The sequence below is a fragment of the Aplidium turbinatum genome, chromosome 9 (assembly GCF_918807975.1).
Source record: "Aplidium turbinatum chromosome 9, kaAplTurb1.1, whole genome shotgun sequence".
Taxonomy (NCBI): domain Eukaryota; kingdom Metazoa; phylum Chordata; class Ascidiacea; order Aplousobranchia; family Polyclinidae; genus Aplidium; species Aplidium turbinatum.
The window spans coordinates 14,710,604-14,720,699 of NC_137480.1; the positions used below are offsets into that span (position 1 = coordinate 14,710,604).

The 10,096-nt window shown below is 36.1% G+C and overlaps 1 protein-coding gene across 1 annotated transcript; it reads left to right on the forward strand.

The window, feature by feature from the left end:
- The first annotated feature begins 5,720 nt into the window (after positions 1-5,720).
- On the forward strand, positions 5,721-9,876 carry LOC145777291 (uncharacterized). Its single transcript, XM_082588640.1, has 2 exons — positions 5,721-5,860; positions 7,131-9,876. The coding sequence occupies exons 1-2, from the start codon at positions 5,829-5,831 to the stop codon at positions 7,609-7,611; spliced, it is 513 nt and encodes a 170-aa protein (XP_082444766.1). The 5' UTR covers positions 5,721-5,828; the 3' UTR covers positions 7,612-9,876.
- Positions 9,877-10,096: the final 220 nt, after the last annotated feature.

Consider the following 10,096-nt stretch of genomic DNA (forward strand, 5'->3'; position numbering starts at 1 on the left):
CAAAACTGGAAGCTCTGATTGCTGCTATGGTGAATTGAGACTGACTTAAGGGTGATTGGTGAAGTTTCACGGACCAGGCATGCACTGACAGACACAGCCTAAACTAAAGTTCAGAACTTTTTGTTACTTACGGATAGTTGAAGTTTGGGAGCATTGAAATTAAGTGGGTTTATTAATTTTCACATATTTTTGACTGCTTTGCAGTTAACTAACAACATGTGTGCTTCTCTGTTTTTGTTTTATTTTTTGCGATTTGTTTTTTTGGGTTTTGTGGCCGTGCTAACTACTGATGGTGCTGGTAGATTTATATCGATTTTTGTAGTTAGTATCTTTTTCGTCCCGGATGCGTTAATGACGAAAAATAAAATGATTGATTGATTGATTAACAAACCGCTTTGACTTCCGTTTTTTTGCATTTTATGTAAAAGATATGTGCATGCTGATGCAGTAAAACCAATAAATTTGAATTTTTTTTCTAGTAAAAGCAAGACTGATAATGATGATCAGACTAGGCTAATGTTGGTAATAAGGCCCATGGGGTAGGAAAGTGAGCATTGTGCCTAAAGACATTATTGTAGCTGTAAAGATATTCTTGTTTCTAATTAATAGCCTAGCCTATTTATTTTTTAGGCTATCAACCTAAAATCCTATTATGCTACAGTTTGGGTATGACCAGCATACTGACTGGATTTGTTCAAGTGACAGCAGGGTTGCCAGACTGAAATTTGCAAAAAAGGCCAAACTCACCAAAAAAATAGGCCAATTTGAGGCCAAACAGGTAGAAAAAGGGCCAAAAATAAGCTAAACTCAAAGGAGATAAAATAGATATAATAAGCATTGTAAGTCGTGACTGAATGTGCCAGAATCCGATCTTGGATTTTGTCTTGTTGAATATCAGCATTCAGCAGCAGAGTTGTCAGACTATGAAAAGGTCTTAAAGCCAAAATAATACGTTAGTCCGCCCCGTTAGCTCAGTGGTTACGCGCCTGGCTCAAGATCACGTGGCGTTGGTTCGACTCTCGGGGTGTGCGCTCGAGAAACGCACTTTTAGAACTGCTCTCTATTCAGCGGCACCTAGTGAATGGAATAATTCCCCGGCCACAACCCTTCAACAATCCGAAAACTTCACTCGGAAACGGCCCTGCGTCAAGAGCCTCTACAAGTAGGTGAAACTACCAGGAATAACCTATCAAGGTTTTGTCAGTCCCAGGATAAAGATTCAAAAACCAAACCAAACCTAATACAACAAAAAAGGCCAAACAAGGAAAAATTATATGAAAAAGGCCAAATGGATACTTGCCTGTTTCCATCAACGTAATGTCTATAATATTCACACTTATTGATATTTTATGACTTGTAGTGGATTTTAATAAATTACAGCAAAAATATTTCTGAAGTAGCCCGAAAAGTAGCAAGTACATATAAAAGAACTGTAACGGATGAGTTTTAATCCACTCCAGTGGTGACATCTGGCACCACTGGCTGCCTTAGAGGGTGAGCGCAGTCTGACTTGGCGCCAGGGTCACATTACAACTTACGAGTATTGAACAAGAATAGATTAAAACATGTATTGAACCATGGTGAATATTATGGTTTTCATCTGGTAAGGTTGCGATATATGAGAAATATTGATGACCTATGCATTTTGAAGAATAAATTAAAAAAAGGCCAAATTTAAGGCCATACTAGAAAAAAGCCAAATGTATAATTTCTAAGGCCAACAGACTTTAAAAAAGGCCAAATTCGAGAAATTTGGCCTTAAAAAGGCCAATCTGGTAACCCTGAGTGACAGTGCTGATTTGTTTGTTACCTGTAGTAACAAGATCATTTCTTTGTAAACTGAAAGACAGACAAAGATAAACAAAACTTTACTTGTTGTGTTTATGTGAGACAAATACCCCCTAGACACTGATTTTAGATACTTGTTCAGAGTTACAGCCAGCTTTGCTGAAAGTGCAAATATTTTAAGGATTGGGCAAATTTTGATAATTTTTAAATGGAAGGAAATGAGAGCTTTAATAGTGTGAATTGTAGAAAGTTTGGTTAAGGTGGGGATGTGGAAAATTGTACGGTACTGTTGTGCAGTGTGCACTGTGCACCCCTGGTTAAGAAAGTGAGGGTTAAAAACTTGAGTGACCCAAACAATTCTTGTTACACCATTAATCCAATTTGTTATTGCAATGGAAATATCATAATTTCAGTGTCAAAATACTTTAGTATCCCTACCATATCTAAAAACACCATGTTGCTTTGAAAAAAATGGAGCCTGGGTAGAAGGGAATAGTAGTTCTATTCCTGTGTTGTCGATTCTAAGAAGTTATTTTGTGGTGTTGTTATTGTGAAAATACATTTTTTCTGCATCTTTGGGTGCAAATTCAAACTAGCCTTATTCACAACACATGCATCTAATAAGGCCCGCTTGAGTTTTTTTAATATTTCACAACTCCTCTTGCTTAGAAACTTGTTTCACAGGTGTACTGTTTAGATCAGCATTTCTTAAACTGGGGTAAATTTACCCCTGTGGGTAAATTTCCTTGTTTTGGGGGTTAACTGAGCTATCAATCAAAATATCCACATCAGTTGATGGGACAGAAAAATTGTGCCAGCTGTAGGTATTGTAGACATCATTTCACCGCTTGACGGAGATAGCTGGAGATGATCTCAATCAAAACTTGAAGAATAACATCATCGGTCATCTTCAAAACTTGCAGGAGGAGTTTGAACGATATTTTCCCTAGATAAATACTGGTGCAGCATTTTGATGAAAGTAGCGACAAATCCTTTTTTATGTAAAGTGAAAGATGTTCCTGAAGCAATCCAAGATGAATTTATAGAATTAACAAACAATTCTTTTGCAAAAGATGAGTTTCACTTTTGCAACCTAGAAAAGTTTTGATATCATTGTTATCCAAGCATAGGTATTCTAGCTCTGAATGTTCTGGTCACGTTTTCTTGGGCAACACTAAAAGGCGGAAACACGGAAATAAGCCTGGCGTGAAATGGCGTATTGTCCGCAGAAGTAGCGATGTAATACCGATGTAGAAAATGCGGAAATACGATCTTGGTGTCCATATTGTTTAACATAGCGATAACTCAATGATATTTCAACATAAGAAAATGTTCGGTATTGAGTTGTGGCTAAAAATCGCATTTCTGCCTTTTTCCTATTTTAATAAATTCCATTAAATTTCGAAATTTACTCCAATAACTGTGGAATTAAAACAGTCCAAGTATTTAATGACTTCACAATTGCTTCTAAACAATATCTTTCAATGATATTTCAACATAAGAAAATGTTCGGTATTGAGTTGTTAAAAATTGCATTTCCGCCTTTTTCGTGTTTAGGAATCCAAGATCGTATTTCCGCGTTTTCTACATCGGTGTTGAAGCGCTACTTCCACAGACAATATGCCATTTCACGCCCGGCTTATTTCCACATGTCCGCCTTTTAGTGTTGTCCCGTTTTCTTCTACTTACCTATGCAAATGCGGCTTCTCTGCATTGCTTACTATCAAATCTAAAGCACGAAACCAACTTCATGTTGAATCCGAGATTTGTTGTGCATTATCTCCTACTTTACCAGACATTGAATAACTAGTTGCCAAAAAGCAACGGCAGCCGTCGCATTGAATATAACTGATGGAATTTTTTACTTTTGTTTTTTAATAAATGAGTAGACTACCATTTTATCTATTGGGGGTAAATCTGATATCCATCTTTGTTAAAAGGGTAAAACATACAAAAAAGATTAAGAACCACTGGTTTAGATAGACCAAAAGTATCCTCATTCCAAGTTTCGTTAAAAATTATGCAGTATTTAGAAAAATATTGAGGTTTGAAAATTAGCTAGCCTTATTAGCTGCAGGTACCTTGTACCAGCACGTCAATGAACTGGAAAACATTATAATGCAATAATCGAGATTAGTTTTCAGTTCAGTTTGTTTTTATTTCTGACCAAATCGATTTCGATCTGCTAGCACCTAGATCATCTTTTGATAAGCTTATTCAAATAGAATATGCTTAACTGAAGATGAAGCAGCTGATCGAAATCGATTTTTAGGTGTTTATGGTTGAACTGACTCTTGTGAAAATAAATTCGTTTGTATTACAAGACATATGTAATCGAGTCGTTCACATCAAACGTTATTGTGGGTTTGACACCTGTCAGAAGATATTTTATTTTCTTGACTACAGTCTTAGATGTTGATTTTTTTTCTGCAAAATTGTTCATTGTAAATAGCCAAAAAATAAATCCCATTTAAAACATGATGTGGGCTAAGCTTTTTGTGTAGGTATATTCTAATAGGCTATACAGCAGTGTTAAGTGGAGTGTGCATTTCATAATGGGTCCCTGAGTTGGTTAGATTCTTGTAAGAATGCATTTGTTTCTTTATCTTTATCCATAAAAAATTCTAACGTATTGACTGTTGATTTTTCTAGATAATTTCACTACCAAATTTTTATCAGCCTTGTTTTTGATACTTGTCTCCAGGTGACTGTTTTCTTTCAATCATTTCCTTAACTTCATTCAGTCTTTTGTTTAGATTTTGAAACTTTTCACTCATCTCAAATTTCGCCGCTAAATTATTCAAGCTGTTTAGTATTGTATCATATCAAGCTTTGCTTCAACTTCTGACATACAGCTTTGCGTCGAGTTGTCACTGACTTGGGTTAAAGGCACAGTCGCGTGAGCACTGCCGCTGTAAACTAGACACATCCTTACTCCAGCTTGCTTGTTTCAGAATCATATATGTATGTGTATTGTGTGTATATTACATATTACGTGTAGTCGTTTATTGCATGTGAAAGATTTCAGTTTACAGCTACTATTCAACATTATTTCGTTCAAATACAAAGCTTTGATTATTTTTTGCAGGCAATCAAATCGACTAAAGTTTTTAAAGTAGGCAATAAGAGATTAGTGGCAAGAATATGCAATAGTGATTTTTGTGTAGCCTAGTGATGTTTTAGATGACAGCAGTTTTAGTGTGAAATGTGTGTTGAAAGATAGGAAGTATGTCATGTACAGTTGTACACATATCAGAATAAAGGAGATACACAGAAACATTTCAATTTTCAAGTCTACCGGTACTTGAAGTACAGGACCCAGAAAAAAGGCAACTCAGATGAGTTATCAAGGATGGAATAGATAATAATTAGTAATAATTACTAGATGTAGATAATAATTACCAGTTGTTCATAATATATCTGCACTGGTAGCGTAAATGTTGTCCAAAATTTGTTTTACTTACATGTATCAATTTTGCCATGCACCAGTGCAAGTACACTGTATTGCTTTCAGATTTTTGCGGGCGCAATGTAACATTTTTAGATTTTTGCGGAGCAGTGCAGTGTGCCGGCAAACATTTGTAGTGCAGGCATTGAGCAGATTTTATCTGCTTGCGTCGTCACTAATCTAAGTTATAATATGTTATAATTAAAAACGCTTGCAATTGCATATGACACTGTAAATTCGATACAAATAACTGATATTGTGACTCTCCAATATATTGATAAGCACTGGATGCAGATATACATTTTACCGCAAACATGATGCGGAAGTAAATTTTGCCCCAAACAACCGGATGCAGAGTACGGTAAGTTTAGCTCGGAGCGGATGCGGAGCCTGAAAATCCAGTCTCTGATCATCTGTGATGACTACCCAAAAAAAGAACGAATATTTACTGTAGTCTAACTGTATCTGACTTTACCAGGTCTCTTATGAATAAAGTTTTCTGTGAATCGTCAATGATCTTAGTTGTTGAAATGTAATATTGTTTGTTTTTGACCAACTGAAGTAGTCTGTCACAATTTTAATGGAATAAATTATGGCTAACGAAGAAGAAAGTTTAATCAAGAGGTAAGTTTGTTTGAAGTAGTTTGTGGATCAGGAAGTAAGTTGTCTTTCCCAGCACTTAGAACAGATCTTTGTGATTACCACTGTTGTAATTGCAGGTCAAAATAAAGCTCCTTGGTGTTTTACAAGTGTACAGGATCCGGAGCCGGATCTTACCGTTTTTCGGATCTGAATCTTTTTTTTCAAAGCAACTGGATCCGGATACTAAATTTTCATAATTTTTTTTTTAATTTTGTGCATAAAGATTAGATACAAAGTTTTAATAAGCTCTTGGCAACATTTCCAAACCAGCAAAAATTTTTGAACCATTGCGTTTGTGGCGACACTGAAATTTTGGTCAGGTCAAAGTTAATGTTGTAAGATCACAGTTTTTCCAAAATTATTAGTTTTGCTTGTTGCATGTTTACTGTAGTATATATATATGTGTTGAAAATGTTTAATGTCAGGAGATAAACATAAAAAGTTGATAGGTGATGATAGACTTTATTTCATTATTAAGCTTACAGCCTGCCGTACATGTTTTGTTATTGCTTTACTGTGCACTGAATGGTTATTTCAGCAACTAGTGGATTGTGTCTTGTAGTATACAATTATGCACTTGAAGGATATCACAAGTCAGGATGCTTGTTATGTAGGGACCGAAAGTGTTGTAAGAGGTGATCAGCCAGTAATGTATAATATATGGTAGTAGGTTAAGCAGTAAGGTAAGCACCATGCATCTACTAAGCAGTAAGCTACTGAATTTAATGAATCCATTATTAGTAGTACTTATCCATTAGTAGCCTACTGCTACTGGTTTCTTCAGAATACTATATACCAGGGTTTCCCAAACTTATTTGGCGACTCCACAAACCACAATTTTTTTCACGGATCCCAATGAAGCCTGACAACTTCTAAGGCACTGATTTAACCTGACAGCTCCAGAGCCAAACCCCTTTTATAGCAGCTCCGCAGCCCATGATAACGCTTGTCGACCACACTATAATGTGAGATCTACCTCTTGTTTATACTATATCGTGAAGTGTAACACTGTATTATCCATTCCTCATGAATTGAACAGTAGGCTGATTTACTGCTGCATTATCTAATCCATTTATCAAATAGACAATGGGATTTATAATTTTGAAGTTTATAATAATGTCACCTGTGTAGGTGACATACAGCGGTATACCTATAGTAGCACTGCAGTCTGCAGCACCCGATCTATTCTGCAGTTTCCATGTTTTTGTAATCTTAGCTTTCAAATCATTATTCATTATGTTTATTATTGCAGAAAATCCTGTGATGCAGTGGAGTTTTCAGTATACGCTCGAAATCCAACATGGAACAGAACATTCAACGTATATTCCGGAGCTATAGTCATACTTGTTCATTTTATGTTGCACACCTCCTTGCACTTTGTTGCTAGACTAACAGTTGGAATATGTGTTGTAGCAGAAGTTATTGTCCTCATTACCTACCTCAATAGATGTTTACGCTTTAAAGTCACCTTTAATTCTTTACATCTCATAGGATACTTAAAGAATGTACTTTGTTTTCTTGCAGCTGTTTGTGTCAGCCTGTTGCTATGTTATTGCACAATGCAAATTTACAGTAAGGCTTCGTCACTAAGCACAGAAGAAAGGCTGTTGATTTGCATGCCAACGGTTTATGGCTTCTCTTTGTTCTTAGAGAAATCCTTCAAGGATTATAGCGTTGTAACTTCATATTTTGTGTATTCTGTACTCACAATATTATTTGCAGTTTATTGGTAATCTCTCTTGGAGCAATTGGAATATTTTGAACGATTTATGTAGGCTATGATTGTATGATATGCATTACTAACATCCTAGGATAATTTATAATATTTTAAGGTAATTTATTTATCGTATGTGTTTAAAAACTGTTTGTTTTCAAATTTTGCTTTGTATGATTGGTTTAGGTTGTGTTGTTGCTGACATTTATTTATACAATTTTTAATTTGTTTGTACCCAATATTGGCACATATTTACTGGTAGGCCTGTATATTTTCTTTGATAAAACATTGAAATGACTTTGGCAAATACCTTTAGTTTACATTTTAATAATATTAGATGTTGTAAACACCGAGGTACTTTTTCATCTTTCTGACGTACATCATGCAGTTGCTTTCGAATTAGGTTAACATCTACATTTTCGTAACTAATAACAATTAATTATATCTGATAACATAAAATTGCAATTAGCTTATAAAAAACTAAACTGTCAAAATGATTGATGAATAGCAAAGCTTTCTAACCGCCATCCGGAAATTTCAGTAGCCAGGGCCGGGTGAGAACCATCTTGGGCCCCTCCGAAATCCACTAGTGGGCCCCTATGTTTAGTGATTGCTTTTAAGAATAGAACCGGAAAGCGTTTAGGGCCGCAAACTCTTTGAATGTGGGGAAAAATTTACATTCATCATTTTAACAAAGAGTAAGCAACTCTATTTTTTCTAGAAAAAAAGGTTTAATAGGCTGTGTCGACATTCGACAATGCAGTAGCGGTCTAGAAAAAAGTTGGGGAAGGACCAGAGTTAACAAAGCAAAATGTATAACATAAATGAACAATATGTTTCTCGGCAGCCGATTTCTTGCCACAAATCGGCTGCCGAGAAACATAGTTGATTGGGTGGTCTGAATGGCTAGCGTGGAAGCTACACCGTTGTGCTACAGCCTTCTGCTGATAGCCGGAAAGATCGCCCCTTTCTTCATACATGAACAATTCAAAACATAAATGAACAAAGTCCGAAAAGTAAAACTGAAGGAGGTGTGGTGGGCTTGCCCCCCAGAAAAGTTTGACGAATAGCCTATAATCTTGTTTTGGTCACTTTTTTAGGCATTTTTATGAACAATAATGTTTTGTTTGTTTTTCTGACATTTTGTATGTAATCAATCAAAATAAAATTGGATTGCTGTAGAAGTTTTGGTTTAAAATTCAAGTTCACCTACCATTGCAAAAAAATTCATTCACGACCACAGAAGGTGTGGTGTAGCCTGTCAACAAGTTAGAACTTCGAGAATTTATCTGATTTTTGCGGATAGCATTTTCACTTCATAACCTATCTCGATCAACACTGGTATTTATCAATTTAATTGTTAAACTAGGCCTTTTGAGTGAGCAGTGTTTACTTTGAAATATTGCATCATTTTGTTGTTTTTTAAACACAAATTTTTTTTCACTTCCTTAATCCCCAACTATGCATGTCCAGTATCGCCAAGGGTAACGAAGTGTGGTTAAGCGAGCGAGAGAAATTTCCAAAAAATGCCATATTTAATGTTACCGGTGCATGCGAAGTTGCAAGCCGAAAACGCTGCACGAACTAAGTAAAAGTTGTCCCCTAGGCCCCCAGTCGGGAGGTTTGGAAAGCAGTAAATATGGCCCTGCATGATTTGACCTATTAAATAACGAGCTTATGTAGTAATTTTTTAAACAGACTAAAATGAGTGGGCCCCACCGGACGGAGAGCGGTGAACACGGTCTGATTCAACTCGCAGTTAATTTCAAACAGATTCAAATTCACCAAGTAAGGCCTAGGCCTAAGTTTATATTTTTCCACAAAACGCTCGCTTGTGGAAAACAGAGCTTTACTACTGGTAACCAGAGCTTTGAAGTCGGGCGAAAAGTATGCGACTCTACTCCTTTGGTTTATAACAGACTGACTCCGGAGACGCTAAAATCCCTCCGACTCCACAGCTCTGCCGGTATCGCTTTCCTGTCAATTGCATATCGTACCTACGTCTACCTTTATTTTGAAAAAGTTGTCCTGCGTCAAAAAAGAAATTGCTATGTTTCATTTTGAAAACTTGCTTCTGTACTGAATCGATAACGTATCCTTGTAGGCTAGCAGTCTAAATAACTTATGGCTGAAATGGGAAGACTTTACTGTCATGATAACCTAATTGTTCGTTACCCGAGCTCATCATCAACACAAGACCGTGACTGTAGTGTATACCGTACATCTATTATGTTCGTTATTGTTTTCGTTAGGATCATAAGAAATAAAACAAAGTGATAAGATGTTCTAAACTCTTGAATTGCTAGCTTGATAACATAGGCTAGCAAATTGTCTGTTTGGTGCATATACATTTTTCCACTAGTTGTTTTTTTACATTGACTTTATTTGATTGAATGAGGGAATCTTTATTCTTGAATCTGGGGATGCTTTTTTAAAGCGTCTTGTCGTTGCTGCGTTCAAACCACCGACGCAGAAACCTTAACGGGAGATAATTTAGTTGGCTC

Coding starts and splice junctions, on each gene's coding strand:
- LOC145777291 (XM_082588640.1), top strand. CDS start 5,829: ATGGCTAACGAAGAAGAAAGTTTAATCAAGAG. Junction 5,861..7,130: donor GAAGAAAGTTTAATCAAGAG/GTAAGTTTGTTT, acceptor TTATTATTGCAG/AAAATCCTGTGATGCAGTGG.